General features: G+C 33.9%; 2 protein-coding genes across 4 annotated transcripts; one reads left to right on the plus strand and one right to left on the minus strand.

Moving 5' to 3' along the window:
* The first annotated feature begins 4,880 nt into the window (after nucleotides 1–4,880).
* Nucleotides 4,881–8,413, plus strand: LOC132175190 (haloacid dehalogenase-like hydrolase domain-containing protein Sgpp). The gene is made up of 5 exons (XM_059587056.1): nucleotides 4,881–5,110; nucleotides 7,103–7,217; nucleotides 7,501–7,652; nucleotides 7,725–7,986; nucleotides 8,079–8,413. Exons 1-5 carry the CDS (start codon nucleotides 4,908–4,910, stop codon nucleotides 8,244–8,246), a joined length of 900 nt encoding a protein of 299 aa, XP_059443039.1. The 5' UTR covers nucleotides 4,881–4,907; the 3' UTR covers nucleotides 8,247–8,413.
* A 788-nt stretch (nucleotides 8,414–9,201) lies between these two features.
* Nucleotides 9,202–20,314, minus strand: LOC132174767 (phragmoplastin DRP1E-like). Of its 3 annotated transcripts, none has more exons than XM_059586441.1 (15): nucleotides 20,174–20,314; nucleotides 19,881–19,944; nucleotides 17,119–17,226; nucleotides 15,545–15,646; nucleotides 14,594–14,644; nucleotides 14,428–14,489; nucleotides 13,104–13,194; nucleotides 12,906–12,970; nucleotides 11,465–11,659; nucleotides 11,231–11,350; nucleotides 11,067–11,137; nucleotides 10,675–10,900; nucleotides 10,360–10,410; nucleotides 9,904–10,272; nucleotides 9,202–9,417 (listed from the first exon to the last, which is right to left on the minus strand). In XM_059586441.1, exons 1-15 carry the CDS (start codon nucleotides 20,312–20,314, stop codon nucleotides 9,289–9,291), a joined length of 1,845 nt encoding a protein of 614 aa, XP_059442424.1. In that variant the 3' UTR covers nucleotides 9,202–9,288. The 3 variants fall into 3 exon arrangements, with proteins under 3 accessions (XP_059442424.1, XP_059442426.1, XP_059442425.1); XM_059586442.1 differs by having other exon boundaries at nucleotides 9,356–9,429; XM_059586443.1 differs by lacking the exons at nucleotides 19,881–19,944; nucleotides 20,174–20,314 and adding an exon at nucleotides 17,312–17,402.
* Nucleotides 20,315–20,654: the final 340 nt, after the last annotated feature.

The following is a 20,654-nucleotide window of genomic DNA, read 5'->3' on the forward strand; positions in this document are numbered from 1 at the left end:
TACTTACAAAAATCAACTACTTCACCTCGTATCAGCTCATACAACTGCCAACTACCATTTACATCAAACAATATTGTAACCAGGAACTACAAACAAACTTTGAATCCCCCTCCGGCCTACAGCAAACAACAAACTACCAAAGCCTTTTTACAAACAGTACTACTGAAAATAGCTTTATTTCAGTCAAAATCACCACAATCTTTGCACGCGGATTTTCGTTTTCCCATATAGATGAAAATCTGAGCTTCCTTGTAATATTTGCCAGTTAACCAAGATAAAACCATTTGCAATAGCCGCCTCGTATAGTTCTATCAGGTTTTTGTCTACATTAATACTAAAAAAATTATTTAGCTTAGGTGAATATATAGGTGACGTAAAAAAAAAAAATACTACATGACATTGATCTAGGACAACATTTACCTATATTTTCAATAAAAATGAAAATAAGAAAAATATCAAAAATAATATTGGACCAGAGCCGCTTGATCAAAATTTTGCCGATTCTCTAACAATGGAAGTACAAAAGAAAAGATTGATTGTCAATTATATTGGATTTTCTATTTTAGATTATGATTTTATTTTATTGGATTTTATTTGCAGAATTTTTTTTTTTGATTAGGATTTATTTCATTTCCTTCCTAGGATTAGATTTACTTAAATTATTTCATTTCTTTATTAGGATTGTGTTTGCTTTCTCTTAAAGGTGAAAACTCGATTGGGGTTAGTGGTTATTGGTTAAAACCGCTAACCGCAACTGGGGTAGCCAGTTGGCCAAAATATATAACCGGTTAGGTGGTTACCAGTTATGTAATAATCGCCGATTACCAGTTGGTAACCGGTTATCCACACCCCTAACAGCGTCTTTAAAAGATTGGGTTTTAATTTTTGGGCCTATTTTGGCTTACTTTTTGAGCTTAATTTAGACTTTTTTTTGCACCTTTTTTAAAATAAAAAATAAAAAAAATTAGGGTTTTTTTTGGGCCCAATAAGCTGAGCTTTGTTGTAATTGTTCAAAATATATATATATACCCGATTAGCGGTTATAACCGCTTTAGGCATTTTCAAATTTGGTAAGAAGTGGTAGGCTGGTTTGTCAGTTACCAGTTGATGGTCGGTTATAACATATCGACTTTACACCCTTACTTTTTCTACAAGTATTTCTTTTTTTCTCTTATATAAATTAACTAGTTTGTAATGTAAAACACAGAGTCAATTAAATTACTATCAAGTTAAAGAATTTTCTATCAAATATTCTGCGGAGTTTATCTTTCTTTTAAGTTTGCGGGCTTGTTATCTTTTGGTCAAAAGATGCAAACACTTCTAATTGTAGTTACTTAGTTTTCCACTACGTCAGAGCTAGTATTTTTAAACGCACCTAAGCCAAATCCACTTAAAAAACTAGTTGTTTTTTGAATGAATTTTCATGAATCATGATTGCAAATGGAAATTTTTTTTTTTTTTTTTTTTTAATGAGATTTTTATTCAACAAACAATTCCTTCTAGAGACTTTGGAGCAGCCAAAGAGCTTAACCATTTTGTTTATTAAAAAAAGCAGGAGAGGACAATCAAAACGATTACTTTATTTGAGCATGACCATGTAGTACGTGCCCGTTAAAAACTGAATAAGAAGAGCCTAAACGGTGGAAATTGCATGTGCTTTCTCAAATCTAATTTAACCATAGCCTGACTCAGCTCCAATAAGATATCAATGGGATCTAAGGCGGCCAATACTAATTAGGTTTAGGAAGTTTCATTGCTGGAGTCGTACCCTCACCCTAGTACTTGCCCAATCACATGAAAATTACCTTGTAGCCATTAAACAAGCACCATTGATGATAGCGAGCTGAACCACTTGACGCTACATAGCGTCAAAAAATCTATTATGATCTATTATAGTATGAGTAATGCAAGATATTATATTTTATCTTACAATTGTCCAACAACGTTGACATGACACTCCAAATTAATCATTAGATTTTTTATTATTTAACATTGATTAATCAAATGGTTAGTTGAATGTGCGACGTCAACCTTATTGAATGAATGTTGTACCGGTCGGTATATAAATAGTTATGACTAACAGTTATATCAGCAGAAGTTAGTTTGAGAGCTGTATCAGTTAGTTACAAAGTTAGTTAATTAGTTGAGCAGGAGTTGGTTTTACATGTGTAATGTTAATAGGCTATTTCCTTCTTGTATAAAATATATTTTCCTGTATTTTACATCTTCTTCTTCCTCTGTTTTCGTCATATTGTGAATTCTGTTATGTTTGATAGAATAATAATAATATCTAGCATTTCTCTTAAAAGTATTTCCCCATTTACACATATCTACAACTATATATACTTCCTTATCTATACCCCAATTTCAGCACATTCCTACATTCTATACTACTTTTGTTAAATCTTCCTCTCCCCAAAATCCATTGCTTTTTTTCTTTCGAAAAAATCTTCTGAAACTGTTGCTCTGTTTTTGGCTGACTTCCGTACGTGCGTTCATCATGGTTGAAGTGAATTCTGGAAAATGCATGTGCGAAAGAAATCTTTTAAAATCAGGCCTGGGCTGCTGGGCATATAGGACAAAACATCTCTCTCTCTCTCTCTCTCCCTCCCTCTCTGACGCTCAATCACTCACACTCTGTGCCGTGTAGAATTACTATGTCCTTTGCCTCTTACCTAACCATACAAGTTGTGCCATTTGCACCCTGGCCTCATCATTTCAATCTCTCTCTTTCTCTATTCTGTGCGTCGGTGGAGGCACTAGGGAGTAGGGAGAGAGTGGTGTAGAGCCGTAGAGGGCAGAGAGGAAAAGAAAGAAAAATGACAAAAATAGAGATGTCTCATGAGTCATGTCTGTTCTTGGTAAGGTATTTTTGGTTGTCGCCGGTTTTTTTTTTAACCTATTATAAATTGAAAATAATAAATTTAATCATTTATTAATATATATATATATATTTAATTTTTTTTTTCTTTCTTCTTATATGTCGGCTTAAACTATCTCTCAACAAGTGAACACAACGCATAAAATATTTAACTCAAAATGCAAGGTAAGCTCTAAAGTCATGACTCATGTTTAAACTCAAAACGTTTACCCTCGTATCGCGTTAAATTATTAATTATCTTAAAACCTAAGCTTTTGAAATAATTGATAATATAATAAGATGAAGTAACAACTACAGAATTTTCAAGAAAATAATCCCTTTCTTTGCAACCAAAAACCCATAAATTACTGCATTTTTTTTTTGGCCAGAAACAGATATAATCTGTTGGATAATAGTAGAACCACCATAATGTTGCACGCAGATTTTTTTATAAGGATAAGTTGCGGTTTAACATAGTATTAAAGTTAAAGGTTTTGAGTTTGAACCTCATCATATACAGTCATTTACCTCAATTTTAATTAAAATATTCCACGTGTTATGCATTACATATTAAAAAGGAGTTTTAAGCCCAAAAGTGAGAGGAGTATTAAGATTAAATAATATTATAATTTTCTTATAAACTTAAATTAAATTTTTAATAACAAATAAAACCATTTGCAATAGCCGCCTGGTGGCTGGTATAGTTGTATGAGTATTACTGTATTAGGTTATTTTTTTCTACATTAGCATTTGAAAAACTGCTTAAATGTTGTGGATGAAGCATGATTGCAATTTGCAAATGGCAAAGTTTATTTACATGTGTGCATCGTGGGTGAAGCGAATCCTGGAAATCTGGCTAAATGCATGCACGTAATCTTTGAAAATCAGGCTTGGGCTGTCACCCATTTGAACTGGGCCTTGGAAAAAACTTCCTTATGAGAGAGTTGGTAGCTACCCAAATGGTGGCCCTGAATTGGCTCAAAATGAATTACATCTCCTTATTGTGTATTCCAAAATCTCATATCCTCCCTCCTCTATCTCACAATAATATTTGACCCTCCAAATAAAACTTCTTTACTCTGCCATTGCTTTTGTTCTTATGATAATTAGGGTCGACAATTTTTGACATGGCTCACGAATTCAATATGAAATTAAAGGGTTGGAGTTGAAGAGTGTGCCATATTTTAATTAAATGAATTTGGTTAAAGTTGACCTATATAGTCTTATATCTATACTTTAACAATACCCAAACCCAATACGTGACATAATGGCAGAAATTTTTTGATATTGTTGCAAATTTTTGCTGTAGATTTAAAATGGATAGAGACGATGATATTCAAAGATATTGTCTCGTAAAATAGCCGAAAGCTCTGACAAACTATTGTGTGTGTCATAAATATTGTTTAGGTTGTAGAGATTTTAAATTGTATCTTTGACATTTTAGTGAGTTAGCATTTTGTCCCATTTGATTATTATATCAATCAAAAAATATCGTTAAAAAAAAGAAAAAAAAAAAAAAGAAAAAGAAAAGAAAGAAGTGGCCAACTTGTCTTTTAACTGATGATACGTGGTCCAATTTTTGTCATACAAATAATATAATCAAGGAAAGGAACAATAAACGTGTGAGAGAGGGAAGCCGCCGGGGGCCAGGTGAGTTGGTTGGTTGGAAGGGCTCCCAAATTTCCAGGACATTTGAAAAAAGTGAAGCGAATATGCTTGAGAAATTTAAGAAACACCCAGGAAAGTGTTTTTCTTTTTCTTTTGTGAGCAACCCCTAGACTCTTGGTTATTTGTTAACAGCCTCTGTACTTTTAAGTTTTTTTGCTTGCTGTTTCATTGACTAGACTCTAAGTTCTGTAAAATTGCCGATCGATCGGGGTAATTTTAGAAGAGGAAGAAGATTAGTCTGAGACAATGCATGTATTTTCAGTAATCATGACCGTTTCCAGTTTAAAATTGTGTAAAATTCATAACCTTAGGGGAGTCCAATAATAATGTTAAAAGTTATGAGGCAGGTTTTTCATATCAAAGAAAGAAGAAAAAAGGAATGAATACAGCTCGCATCTCATTCTGTGGTAGATTCCCTTCGCTTATTCCTCTTCATAATTCACTACATCCGCCACGATCTGCTCCCGAGTCCCAACTACCCATTTCTCGAAACAAGTATTGGCAAAGAAAATCCTTCGATAATCGCCTACCTCAAACCCAACAAGTAATGACGGCCTCAAGTGGTGAAAATTCTAAGGAGAGGTAAATTTTCTGTCTCTCTCATGTGATCGTTCTTGGAACAATGGCCGCAGATTTGATCTGGGTTGATCTTAATTCTTCAACTTTTATTGTGAAAATTTTGCTTGTACACAATGCCACTGATGGACAAGTTTTAGGAGTTTTTGTTTCCATGCAGTGTCAGTTTTTATTCCATTCCATAAATTTGGTAGTTGTTACGGTTTTTGTTTTTCACTTACATATTTTGGGGTACTGTTATATCATATGATTTTCCTTGTACCCATCATATGAAATTCTGGTTTCTTATATATTCTGGGTTATTGCACCAAAGTCAACCTGTTAGAGATTCGCATTAGTCTGGATGTCGTTCAATTCTGTACCATCAAAATCCAATATTTTCTTCTGTGTGCTTGTGAAATCCAATATTTTGGATTGTTTTGAAAAGTGGGCCAGCTAAAAAGTTGTGTTTTTCAAAATCTGTATAATGGGAACTATTACTTGCACATTCTGTTCATACCATCTGCTTGAATTCTATTGATAAAGACATTTATTTCTTTCTTAATTGTGATAGTGTGATTCAGTCCTTCACTTGGTTCATGTTCACCAGTAATCAATTTTATTTATTTATTTTTTATTTTATTTATTTTTATTTTTATTTTTTATTTTTTATTTTTTATTTTTTACTTTTTTGTGAAATTTTACGTTTTGGATTGTTTTGAATTGTGGGCCAGCTAAAAGTTGTGCTTTTCAATTCTGTATTATGGGAACTATTACTTGCATATTCTGTTCATAGCATCTGCTTGAATTCTGTTGATAAATACATTTCTTTCTTTCTTTCTTAATTGCGATAGTGTAGTGTCCTTCACTTGGTTCATGTTCATCAATCATTAGTCTTTTCATGCTAGAGATCGAAATGGACTTGTCCCAGATTGGCGTCTCCTCTTAATTTTGGATTTTTTTAAATAGAGTTCTGATGCTTACCATCTCATTTCCTAGTTAATTTCTAACTGAGACTCCATGCTTCTCTATTTTAGTTTTTTTTTTTTTTTTTTCTTTTAATTTGAATACTTTCTCTTCTGGTAATTAGGTTTATTTTCATTCAGATGGTTCTGTATTTTGTCTTCATCTTTGTTATTTTCTCTTATATTCCCATGTACTAGAGCTGTTGTTTCTGCCAGTGAATTTGCATATTCTCGCTCGACGTGGTTTGGTTGCATATCCGATGTTGCTTCTTTCTTCCTCCTGTGGTCATGTTTGGCTATTTCAGATTATTTCCTCTGATGAGCAATTGGCACACTTTATGCTTAATACTAAATGGATGCTAAAGCATAGCGCGTTGAAATTTTTGCTTGTTTATCATTTGTAAAGTTTTCAACTTTATAGTTAGTAAGTACTCCATGGGAGAGACTTTACAAAATTCATGCTTCCTTTTGTAGACGAATATCTGGTAAATATCAGTTAATCCCATTAACTTCATAGGAATTGCTGAATTCCATCTTTACCAAAATATCTGTGAATTAGGAACCATTGACTGATATAATGCTACAAGTCATTGCCATAGCTGTATGTACACAAGAAAATTGTCAATTGTTAGTTGTTTCTGTATGTAATTTGTGGTTATGTACTTTGTATGCTTCATGGAACTGAAAGGATTCCATTTTAATTTGAGTAGCATCTGAATTTCTTGTGTAACTTGTTCACTAAATGTTGTCATTTTATGGTTTTGAGCAAGTGTCCAACTTATGTGTTGGGATCTATATCAACCATTAGATGGAGAACCTTTACAGGTTTTTGTTATGGTGTTGACAATGTTATCATAAAATGTTGATTGGGAACCACCATCTAGTGGTTCCCTTTAAATACATACTGTAAGCTGCAGATGGTAACAGGATGATCTGACATCTTGATATGCTGTTTTTTATATATTTTCAAAAACTTTTAGCACCTTGTATTTTATTTTATTTTTATGTCATTTGGTTGTACTGTTGCCTTATTTTCTCCATTTTGTGGAACCAGCAAAAGTTCTCTCGCTGCACTTGCTCCTCTTCAAGCAGTACTATTTGATGTAGATGGAACTTTATGTGATTCAGATCCACTCCACTACTTTGCCTTCCGTGAAATGCTTCAAGAGGTAAAGTTTCTTTGACTAACTTGCCCTAAACAGTTATAGATTTTCTCAAAAAGATTGAGATCTCTGGTTCAAGTTTGTATTCTCTATGTCACTTTCTTTTTCACTCCAGAAATAAATTTTTATTTATCAAAAGAAGTTCATACTTTTGCATCCAAGGATATTACATTCACCATAACAAAATGCATACGTTATACGTGCATAGTTCTTGTTTAACCAAAGAAAGAGCTCATGATTCTGTATGAAGTACTTATGGAGGATTAACAGAAATTTTGGTAGTTTACAGATTGGATTTAATGGTGGGGTTCCAATTACTGAGGAATTCTACGCTGAGAATATTGCTGGCAAGCATAACGATGATGCTGCTGCGTTCCTCTTCCCTGATGATGTTCAACGGGGCTTAAAGTTCACGGATGAAAAGGAAGCCATGTTCCGAAGGTAAATATTACTTCTCTAATTGGAAACCCTTTCAAGCTCCAGTGATATAATTTCTTTGATGAAACAACACAGATTGGCCGCAGAACAATTGGAGCCTGTGAGTGGCATATACAAAGTGAAAAAATGGATTGAAGATCGCGGGTTGAAACGGGCTGCAGTGACCAATGCTCCGAGGCCAAATGCCGAACTCATGATCTCAAGACTCGGCCTGTCAGATTTCTTTGAAGCTGTTATTCTTGGAGACGAATGTAACCATGCCAAGCCACACCCAGAACCTTACTTGAAGGCCCTTGAAATACTCAATGTATCAAAGGATCACACTTTTGTATTTGAGGTCTACCTTCTTCTCAGGTCATGTTCTTTTCAGAAGTTTGTCTAGCTTGCACTCCCTGAAATTTGGTATTTGTTTTGTTTTTGCTCTGCTAGGACTCTGTTTCGGGGATTAAAGCTGGAGTGGCGGCCGGGATGCCGGTAGTTGGTATAACCACCAGGAATCCAGAACGCTCTCTGCTGGAAGCAAAGCCTGCCTTCCTTATAAAGGATTATGAAGATCCGAAATTGTGGGCAGCTTTAGAAGAGCTTGATAAGAAATGAGGTACTTCTACAGATGCAGCTTGAAACATTCATAGAAAATTCCTTGCTAAACTCAAAACTTTTACAAGAATTTTGTTGGAAGGGAGAGCCTTTTGGTCCAGCTGCTATTGATATATTATTATTTAATATTTAGTCAATAATAAAATAAGAGTACATTTTGACCTTTATGTCTGTGGGGCACTCTTTTTGGAGATATAGTCATATAGTTATGTTTTGAGATACAGTGGTGTTTCCTCTGTATCGTTCTTAAAAAGAATGACAGCCGCCCACTCTATGAACGGAATGGGTTAGAACTAGAATGTGCATAAGAGTTTTTTTTTTTTTTTTTAACTGATATTGTATATTCATCTCCAACCATTAAAATTTGTGGGCATAGTTATGTTTTGAGATACAGTGCGGTGTTTCCTCCATATTGTTCTTAAAAAGAATGACAGCCGCCCGCCCTATGAAAGGAATGGGTTAGAACTAGAATGCGCATAAGATTATTTATTTATTTATTTTAACTGATATTGTATATTCATCTCCAACCATTAAAATTTGTGGGCATGTTTGGTCAAATTTTTTAAAAGTGTTTTGGGTTTGTGTTTAGAAAAAGTGAAAATTGAGAAGTATATTGGTAGGAGTAGGAGCTAAATTTAAAAAAATGTTGTTTGTGGGATATTAAATGAAAAAAAAAAAATCAAAAAGTTTGAGAAATGTTTTTAAAAAATTTGAAGAAACAATATAAAAAAAAAAATAAAGGTAAAAAGTCATGGTTGTAGCTCCTGTCGAGAATAAAGGCATGGCCACCTTTGTTTGGAGACTTGGAGTGGTTGCATGACCACCCCACTCTTAGTGCCTCAAGTGCACAAGGTAAAAAAAACGTGCACAAGTCAATAAAATAAATATTTTAAGAAAAAAATGGGTCATTATTTGAAACAAAATATAAGCCTATGAAGCAATTAAATTTTTTAATTCGAATAAAGTAAATACCAAAACATATTGAAGTGGATAACGTTTGAAAAACGTGGTAGGGTAGAATGAGATAGGGAAAAGATTCACCTCATCTGGACCATGAGACTGAATCAATCTCATCTCTTGCAGACTTGTATAACTCAAGCCTCTTTGCACGTTGCTGTCTCCTTTCCATCAGTGCTGGATTTTCATCCAACAGTTCTGAAAGTTGCTTGCCCTACAGAAGAAACTACCTTCTCTCAACATTCAGAAGGATGAATTGGAAGTAGCTAAAATTCACATGTATACTGCTGTAAATTTGTTTGATAAAATAAGGAAATGCAACACTGGTTAACCAACAATGGAAGTCGAGCAGTTGTGTGAGATCCGTTGAAGGTACTTTTCAAATGAGCATTACATATCAAATTGTAACTGGGAACATCTAAATATGATTCCAGTGGGAGCAGGCCTAAGGATCCTGTTATCTATTAAATGCCTCATTATAAAGGGAAAAATGCTAAATTGGTTCATGTGGTTTGGGGTTTTGGCTTACCCCAAGAAGTGTATAGTCACTTTTTAAACCCTAAAGAGTTATTTGTCAAAACTCCAAACTATAGGGACTATTTTAGCATTGTTCCCATTATAAACTCACAATATTCTGTCAGCAAAAGGGGTTGAAATTAAAGCCTAATTTGGGAAGAGAGAGGCAAATATCGCTCAATACCTCTTTTTTGCCCACTTGTATATACAAATGATCAAGTAAACACCGCTTGGCCTTCCTCACTTGACAATGAACCACTGCCTTTGGTATGGTATTCTTGAGTGTCTCTGATACCATTTTAACATAAGAAGAAACATTTGATCCTATCCTGTGGTAGTTCCCTTCTGTATATCGATCTGCAGAGGAGCCGGATGGATTTACTTCCATCTCCATTTTCAGAGGTAGTTTCCTGAAGAAATCCAGAGTCAGGTATGAAGATTCCATTTCCACCATTCGCAAAGTTGTCTTCTTACTGTCTTCCCTGAATCTCTCCAATGCTTCAGTGGTAGCTGTTGCTATTTCAGCTTGAAGAGTTGGAAAGCGCCTCAACTCCTGTACCATTCCAAAAAATAAAACTTAGATTTCCTAGCTGGTAAATTGTTGCTGCAATGGAAATAGTGAACTTTCTTGATTTCGAACCTGAGTCTCTCCAATTGACCTTCTAACAAGTTCCTTCAATATGAAGTGAACCTGCAATACCATATTTCCGGAAAAGAGAAACTAATTAGAGGTGCAATGCTTGTCAATTTATTAAAGTTTGAAAAGACATGGAAAAGCATATACATTGGTTCTAGAGATCTCAATGCACATCATCTTTATGACACCGTTGCATGACTCCCCCTATTAACCCCCGCCCCCCTTCTCCCAAGAAAAGAAAACAAAATCTTCATTCCAAGAGTCAGGTGGCCTCGGGCACAACCCTTTAACCATGAGGACAAAAACAAAAGCACTTACAGCATCTACGGAAGCTTCCGCTGGGCCTCTGAAGTAATTAAGTGCACCCTCAATGAGGCGTCGATAAGCTTGCTCAGGTGCAATTAAATGAGGTTGGTACCCATCTGCTTCTGAAACCACTTTCCTTACATTTTGCAGTGAAAGATGACGGTCCAATGGAAGCTTCCTCAAAGCAGCAGGGAGCTGGTGGTCAAAAACTCCATAAATCCGATCACCACCAGGTCGCCTGAGATTTGGCAAAGGAATATAAATAGGAATAACAGGAATATAGGAATTACTTGCCAATAGAATCAAAATGAATCATCATATGCATCAGTGTTTGGCTCCCACGTAGCAGCTGAGATGAGATTTAAAGCAATGAAAGAAAGAAGAAACAAAGCACAATACGTTACCCTCCATCTAAATGCTCCTTGAAAATTTGGTCAAATATACGGCACAACTCTAGGATAGTATATAACTGGGCCTGATAAGCATCATAAAAAAATTACAATAAATATCATCAGACAATTCATATGTCAACACTAAAATATAAATGACTCGTTTATAAATTCCTCACCCCAGCATCAATAGGAACAGGCCTACCAAGATGGTCCAACTCTGCTTCAAGTTCATCAATGCTTCTATTAATCAATAATGCAATGCCTGGTATGCGAGATTTAATTGCAGATTCTAAATGCTGAAATGATAATAATATCTAAATGTAACCAGCCATAGTTAATAGAGTTAGAAAAAATAAATGTAGAAAGCTAGTCATCACATTACAAATGAAGATAAGCAGGATAAACAAAACCTTTGAAAGAAGTTTTGCGAGATATTCAGAGCCCATTTTGCTGGTTAAGCGTCCATAATCAGGACTTGTGGCAAAAAACTCACGCTCCCGCTGCCGAGCAGCAATCATGTTGACATTTTTGTTTATATCAGCTTGTGAACGATTTACAGTTCCAACCCAAGGGTGTTGAAGCCGATAAGATCTTCCTTCAAGAACCTTTAAAATGACATGAAAGGAAACCATATTAAGAGGACCTAACCTTTCTGCAGCAGATAAGTGATGTATAAATTACAAAATGCAGAAAAATTAACAATTACCATAGCCAAAAAACAGATACGAGTGATGTATAAAAGTACAAGGAAAACAATCAATCGACATGCAATTTTCTAGTAATACACAAAAAAATAAAAAGATCCTTTGGACACTTGGGAATCCTGCCTTTCTTTTCTTTTTCAATGTACTATATGATTCCTAAAGAGTCGCCAGGTACATCCATAACTTAAGGGCGAAAAAAAATTACTCAAGATACAACTAGAAAAAATGACCACTTAGATAATCAACTCACTGGAAGATTCTGACAAAACAATACTACCTCTGTCCTAATATCAGTATTTTCATTTGAAATAGCACGATCATTGGCAAACAAGTAAACATATAGTGAACTTTATAAAATGTCCTTCATTTGATACAGGAGGTGGCACTACTTTCAACAAAAATCTTGTTTGCTTTTTAGAAGGAAAGTAGAGTTACTATAGGAAATTGAAGATGTAAGAACTTTCACTTTTAGAAAGTATACATGTTCTATAGGATATCTCAAAAGAAAGAATGACAGAGAAAATGCACTTATTTTATGTAGCATCAGAAAGAATCATCTTTCTCATTTTAGTTTGAAGTTGAGTTTGTTCTTATTATCAAAATATCCTCAACAAAAAGAGGCAGGGTGATTTAAGGAATAACATCTTAATTATTCAAGCCAATGGTTTTCTAAAACGGCACCATTCATGAGCTGGTTTTTGCCTCTAAATGCTGTACAAAAAATCAGTGTAAACAATTTGTTTTCATGGGGTGCCCAAGTGCACTCAATATGATTTTACAAATTCAAATTTCCCGAGACTCTCTGTGCCTTCCTGTGGACACAAGCATTTTTTCATGAATATTGTTTGGTTGAAAGCTATAAGATATAAGGCAATCATGCCATATGTTTCCAATTCCCCATGACACAAACCACAGATTTTTCGAATTATCAGATAATTGCCTGATGTTTATTCTAAATCAACTATTCAAGATGGCTTTGTTGGGTTTTACATAATGGATACGAAGCACAGAATATCTTCAAAAATAAAATGAGAAACATACTTCAACAATGCCCCATCTTAGGTTGGATTGAGAAGCATCGTTTGCTTCCAGCCAAACTTTTAAATTTCAGAGAGTTTAAAGCTGAATACATTAGAAGGATTCTTACATCCAAAGCATTTGTTCCTCTATCCATCAAATCAAGCTTTGTCAACACGCCAAATGTCCGTTCACCTAAAAAAGGAAAACGTAATCTCCATATTAAAGAAAAAGTATTAGAGAAAAACCACGAATGCATACCTAAGAAAAATACATTCATATATGGCTGTATTGAGAGATAACTAGAAACAATGTACAGAAAGTATACCTGATGGATCAACTTCCCTAGCAATCTTGATAGCATCAGATGTTGCTACATCTTGATTGGCCGGAGTTATGGCCAAAATGATGCAATTTGGCTGCAATCCAAGAACCATAAATTTTATAATAGCTTGCAGAGAACTTGAAGCAACAAAACTATCAAGAACTCCAACAAATTGCAGATATAACCAATGAATTTAAATGCATAAGCTTGAACCAAAACAAAACCAAGGCATGGAACATAAATACAATTTTTTTTTTTTAATACAGATAAGAGATCACGGCATACCAATCAGTAAAAAATCAGGAGAAGTGAAAGCAGCACATAAAATCAAAACTCGGGAGACCATCTCCACAATAAATTAGACTTTACTTGATGGAAGCTTTTTGCAACATCCAAAATAAGTTGCAACTAGAGGGATTAATCAAATTTAAGAGACAGAAATCACTCACTACTGTTAAAATATTAATTAAATAATTAATTTCACCATTTTCTATCAGCTTATATATTTGGATTGGCTAGTGATTTAACATGGTATCAGAGCAAAATTCTTAAGTTTGAACTTTGGCTCTATAGTTTGTTCTCTCATTTCAATAAAATATTCTCTCTTTTGTTTAGTCACACGCGTGAAAGAGAGTGTTAAGAATATTAATTAGACAATTAAATTTACTATTTCTTATCAACTTAAACTTTTAGGATAAATAGTAATTTAACAATTATTGAAAATACAAACCGTGAATATGAGAGAGAAAAGCAAAAAAAAACAAAAAAAAAAAACTCTTACCCATTCTAATTTTCCATGATAAGACTATAAGTTAACACTCCTCCATAAATCTCTAATAAATTAAAAAGAGTTCTACAGTTCCTTGGATATAATCGTCTTCAAAGGCAACATAAGTAGTTATCAAGTTAGAACTCATCAAACAATAAATCAAGGAGAAGGTTAATTAACCAAAATAATACCAGCATGCGAATACGGAATACTCCTTAAAAAATGTCCTTCCCTCACGATAGCTTTTTCCTTGGTTTCTTGCTCTATATCTCACCGTTGTGAGATTGCCGATTGTACAATCGAGACAAAAGAGTGAATATAGACTAAAAAACTAATCTACCAGAATTCCATAGTTACTAGAAATTAAAGAATAGTGCCACTGATTATATTCTTCTAACTTGATGCCTTCTATTTGAAAATGTATGTGCTAGAAATGCATAAAAATAATGAGTTATGATGTCATAAATAAGAAGGATGTAAACAAATCAGTCACAGTTACACAAAATGTAAAAAAAAAAAAAAAAAAAAAAAAAGGTGGAAAAAGTACTTTCTTCTTACCTTCTCTACATATGAACGAACCATGTTTTCAATGTCCTGAACAATACTTTCTGGCTGTCCCTCTGGCAATAACATACATCTCTAGCTCAGAAAATTAATAGATAAAAAATAGAACTTATAACAAGGGTAAATTTCATTTAACGGGAGAGACAGGGGGACAGTATACCTACAGCAACCTTTGTTAAACCGGGCAAATCTATCAATGTTAAGTTGACAACTGCCAAAAAATAAACAATAATTATCAGATAATGTAAAAGACTTCTGAACAATGATGATAATCCTTTATAAAGTCAAATAAAAGTTCAATCTGTATGCAACAAAAGAGCAACCAAGCAAAATTACCGAGTAAGAAAATCATTATTTTTTCTGATAGGTAAACAAACTCATACACCTAGAATAGGATTGAACACGTGCCCTCACTCTCCACTCATGGGGGAAGGAAGCTGGAGGGAGATGCATTTAGTTCAAGGTACATTGGAAAAACAGATATCACAACAAAAGCCTATGCAAAAATCAAACTAAAAATAGATATGTAATGCAATGCAATCAACAAGACAAGACTACTTGCAATGCACCAGCCACATATAAAGACTCTCATGCTGCTTGGTACACAGAAAGGACAGCAGCAGATAAACATATGACAAGAACAATTACAAATTACATGATTTGGAATATCTTTGGAAATCGAACAGAGGAAATATCGATTTATTATTTCGTCTCTCTCTCTCTCGCACATTCCAGGTCATGACTAATTTCTTACTTCAGTGAGGTTCTTCAAACCCTAGGCCCCCTTTAATGAGAGTTATTTTGGAACCCACCACATGCCAACTGGCGCAAAATGTCATTTCCATTATTGTTCCCTATAAATTAGATTTTGTAACCCAATAATGAATTTGATACACTTCAGAAAATCAAGATCACAATAATCAGCGGGCAACATAGCTGAGTCCTCATCACTGATCCATACTTCTCAAATATAACCAAAAAAATCAATAAATCATTAAAAATTTGAGTAAAATACAATCTCATATATAATGCAGCTAATAAAAACCGCACATCAAAGAAACCAAGGGAACTATTATGCTTGACTCCTAACACCAAGTCTAGATTCCATTACCATTTGGGGAGTAGATACTGAGATGAATAGGAACAGGAGAAATCTGTTTCGACTTCCCAGTCAATCTATCAGTTTCATCCTGAATTTCCTTCCGAACCATAGCTGTGTAAGAAAAATAAGACAGTCAAACAACCTTGCAATTTCCATTTTCAAATCTGAAAAAGGAGAAGGAAATACAAAGTTTGCATTGCTGTAACAATTTTTTAGCATACATTTTCAAGCAAGGTTTGAGCAAGAGGCGTCAAAAACAAGAGAGATTTTTATTATAGCTAGTACAATAAATGGTTAGACAGTGTCAAGTTACTGTGCTAACAAGCTAGGAAACATGGGCATAGATTCAAAACAACATGAATCTTATTAGCAAAATGAAAATATTGAGGATGTGGCAAGCCTTATGCAGGAAACAAATAAACATCCTTTGCAGCCAAGCATACACCTAGGACGAGTTTGATAATAGTGATACATATGCGAGCCACACAAGAGAAATGATTGAGCAAGTAAGTGAATATACAGAGAGGGTTGTTAATGCCAACAAGAATATATACTTTCAAGCGAGTTAGGAGTGTTACTGACAGTAATTAAGAGTAGCCAATTGAAGAAATAAGAAAAAATTTAATCTTTAAGAACACAACTCAAAAAATATGACTCCTTGACATCATATCTGTTGAAACTCCAAAAATCTCCTGGTATTACAAATCAGTGATTGTGCTTTTAATCTAGAAAACTATGATAGAGTGACTATTATTAAAAGGTAAAGCACTTTGTTTTCCGAGTTATCCCAAAAGCTTAAGCTGATAGAAAGAGATAAATTTAATCACTTAATCATTACTTTAACACCCTCCCTCACGTATAGGCTCAAACTCCATTTTAATAGGTGAGGCCCAACACGTGGAATATTTAATTTAAATAGGGGGTGAATTGACGGAGTCAAAATTCGATTCCAAGACCTTTAGCTCTGATACCATGTTAAAATAACTAGAGAATATAGGAATAGAATATAGAAATGAACTGAATACTATATTTCTATATGTATTGAACTGTATACAAAGGGGCCTCTTTATAGCTGAATAAGGCCAGATAAAATAGGAAATACAATCAAGAGTTAATGAATGATATTACAGAATCAAATTAATATAAATATACAGGGAAATATATATATCAATCATCAAATACGGTGAATATCAGAATATATTCATATTATGAATATATTCTAACACTCATAATGAGTTCTTAGTGATACAGATAGCAATAACAAAAGTAGTTGTACATATAAAACCTACTCGCACATTTCATCTTTAAGGTAAATCACAAACACTATAAAAAAATCGTGTTAGATTTCTAAATTACGAATGGGTAAAGGTCATTTTTCATGAAATAAGTAAACAAAGACACTCCAGAATTACCAGGAACAGGAAGATTACAAAGATGAGGACAAAACACATAAGCAAGAGAAAATCTTTTGATTTCTCCATCCAATAAGAACTTTATCATTCTAATCAAGTGCCCCAGCAGTTCCACCAAAAAACATTAAGTAGTGTAACCATATCTCATCATTTGCACAACAAATGACATACAGAAATCAGTAAATCTTTTCTTCGGCAAGTGAAGGAACTCAGCATAATCCTGCGGCCCCTGTTCTGTCTTCTGCAGCTGCAACACTAAAGGCCTCCTTGTCACGATCCCTGGAAAATGTAAGATATTAAATATCAAGAACCCTTCTCTACTAGACAAAGAAAAGAAAAAAACAAAGTTAACATCATATTTTACAGTTTTCAAATTTGTGTTTCTTTTGTGGACAAAAATTGATTAATCAAAATATCTCTGTTTGATTGCTGAGAAATTGTAGGGGAAAATGATGTTATAGAACCATTAAGGTTCAAGAAACGCCCAACGTTTTTTTTTTTTATATATATAACTAATAGGAATTTTATAAATAAAATAAAAAACAAGAGGGTACAACCCAAGTACACAGAGTATACAAGAAAAACACCTAATCAGAAAAAGTGGAAAAACCAAAAAACTTCTAAAAAAATCAAATTTAAACTCTATTCAACCAAGCCTACTACCATAGTGATAATAACTTAGTTTTACATATTTATATCATTATTAGGGAGCATTACCATACTTTGTGTTAATTCATGCATTTTATTTATATGATTTTGGAATAATGTTCAATAATTGATTTTGCGCTTAAAATGAGTTTTAATGCATGTATTTGTCTTTTCTAGGACTTTGGAATTAATTCTAGCAAGAAAAAGATGAAGAAAACCAAGTTTTATCAAAACTGCACAAGCAACCCGTCGAAGTAAAACTGTCATATCTTTTGATTCTACTATCAGATGAAAGTATGCTTAGTGGCATTGAAAAACTGATTTAAAATGCTACAATTTTTTATCACGCAAATATTCCTAATTCCAATGTCCACTAAGTCAAAACAGATTGTCAACATTAAGCCTGAAAATTTGGTGCAGATCAAGCGAGATTCAAACAGAAAGTTCGCTTGAAGCGAGATTGTGACTAATTGGAGATATAAAGTTCACTCAACCTTCACTTGACATTCACTTGAGCAAACGTGTTTAATGGGGCAGTGCTGAAGCTCATGTTTGATTAGAACAAGGGTTTCCAAGCCTATTCAAGGACTTCATTACGCCAAATTTTCATAGCTTAGCATCCCTAAAATAGTTTTTAAGTTTTCATCTTAGTTTTTAGAGTTTTTTTGGTGTGATGGCTTGCTAGAAGCCATGCCTTAGCAAGGGATGAAGTCCCGAAATTTTATTGGGGACAAAAATTTCCTCTAATCTGGGTTGGAGGAATTTTTTCCAACACAATTTCTAAAAGTGTCATGTGTCATTTAACATGTGAGAAGTGCATTTTTTTTAGAGAAATGCTATAGTGCAATAAAAATGTCATTTTTGGCCCATAAAAGTCCTAGTTCTTTTTTTTTTTTTTTTTTTTTTTTTTGACATGTCCGCACAAGAGGGGGGAGAGGGGATTCGAACTAGTGACCTCCACTTTATTAGTCCTAGTTGACAAGAGGTCACAGGCCCCATCCATAGCTGTTGTGGCCCCACCCACTGATGGGGCCTGTGGCCTCTTGCTACCTAGAACCTTTATGAGCCAAAATAATTTTTTTTATTGCACTATAGCATATCTCTTTTTCTTAATAGCAGAATCACATGCTTTACTCATTTATTTTCTTTTATTGGTATGTTCTTAACAATCCTTTCGGTTTTTAATGTTTAAGTTTTGGGGAAAATATATGTTAGCCCCCGAACTATCACCTATTTTGCAATTATGTTTCTAAACTTTAAAAAGTGACATCGAGGCTCCCCATACTACCATTGCTTGTCAAATTAGATATTTTTGCATTTTTTTTCTCCAAAATACCCTTGAAGTTATTAATAAATAAAATTCAAAAAATAAAATAAAAATAACCATTTGAAAAAAAAATAATAATAAAATTAAGGAGGCTACAATGAAATGGGCCACCACTTTTTGTTGTTTTTAGTTTTTATTTTTTATTTTTTTTCAAATGATTATTTTTTAATAATTTTAAGGGTATGGAGAAAAATGCAAAGTGTCTAATTTGACATGGGATGTTAGTATGGAAAGCCCTGATGTCACTTTTAAAAATTGAAGGTGTAAGTCAAAAATGGTGATAATTCAATGGACTAAAGTGTATTTTTCCTTAAGTTTTATATTTTTAATTACTTAAATCATTTGGAAAAGTGATTTATTCTGTATAATTATTTAATTTAGCATAGACTCGGGCATGTTAAAATTCCCTGTGAATTAATTCAGTAGTTTTGTCATGCATAAAATCGATTAAATTCATATAAACATACTTTTGGAAAAATTATATTTTGTGTTTTATCGTTAAAGCATCCCACTAAGATCATCCTTTATATGACTTTTAGTTGAGTTATAAAATAAGAGCCTTTTTGTGTTTTAAAATATTGTACTTCTTCTTTGTCTAAATTGCTTTTCACCAACAAAAAAAAAAAAAAAATCAACCCTTGCAGTTTTCTCTTTAATAAATCAATTTTACTACTTTATTTTAATTTTGTGTTTTTTTTTTTTTTTTTTTATTCAGTTTAATTTAATTTTGTCTTTTGAGTTGCTATCAACACCCTTCTCTTGAGTCAACCTCGGACTCATCGCTTGACTAGCATTTATTATTCTTTGAAAACAAACGGGAACATTAAACCTAAAAATCAACGATTATCCTTTTCTTTTTTCTTCTTTATTTTTTCTTTCCTCCAATTTCTCATCAACCAAACAGACTACAAATTCAAAATAAAAACAAAAGCATTTAAAAAGAAAAATACGACCCTACCTGATCCCCTGGGAAGAAAATCACGCCCGACTATGCTCTCCAGCACCGAAGACTTTCCCGAACTCTACACTCCCATCCAAAACACACCACAAATCAACAAATCACACTACACATAGACGCAAACATACGTACATACCCGCATAGAGAGGGGGAGAGAGGCCAAAACCAGTACATTAACTTGAAAACACATGCACCAAGAATCAGACTTACCAAAGATATACATAAACAAATTCCTACACGCTACACATACAGAGAAATAGAATTTGTGTGTGTGTGTGAGTGAGAGAGAGGACCTGACCACCGACGACGACGACGGAAGGAAGGGCCTCCCATAGAGTAGGCAAAGCAGCCTCACCACCACCGTAGTCGCCGAGGACCGTACACGCCCTCTGTATCCGATTCACGAGGCCTATCAAGCTCTCCATGGTCGCCATTCCGCAGAGCCTAGAAGAAGAAGAAGAAATGGAGGAGCGAGTGAGAAAGACGGAGAGGGGAGGCAGTAGAGAGATAGAAGAAGAAGACAGAAATTTGCGTACAAATCAGTTCGTTGCAAATTTTTTTACGTAGAAGAAGAAGAAGAAGAAGGAGAATGATGGACAGAAATTTGCTAGAAATAAACCCATCTAATAAATGACACGTGTTACTTATAGTAAGTGAGAATCACATTATTTTAAGAGAGCACAACTTTTTAGCACATTTTTAACTCCACTTTTGTCTTGTTTTTTATTTTCTTTAAAAAAAAAAATATTGAAGCAATATCATCAAATGTGGTCT

Source organism: Corylus avellana, chromosome ca3, assembly GCF_901000735.1.
Source record: "Corylus avellana chromosome ca3, CavTom2PMs-1.0".
NCBI classification, from domain to species: Eukaryota; Viridiplantae; Streptophyta; class Magnoliopsida; order Fagales; family Betulaceae; genus Corylus; species Corylus avellana.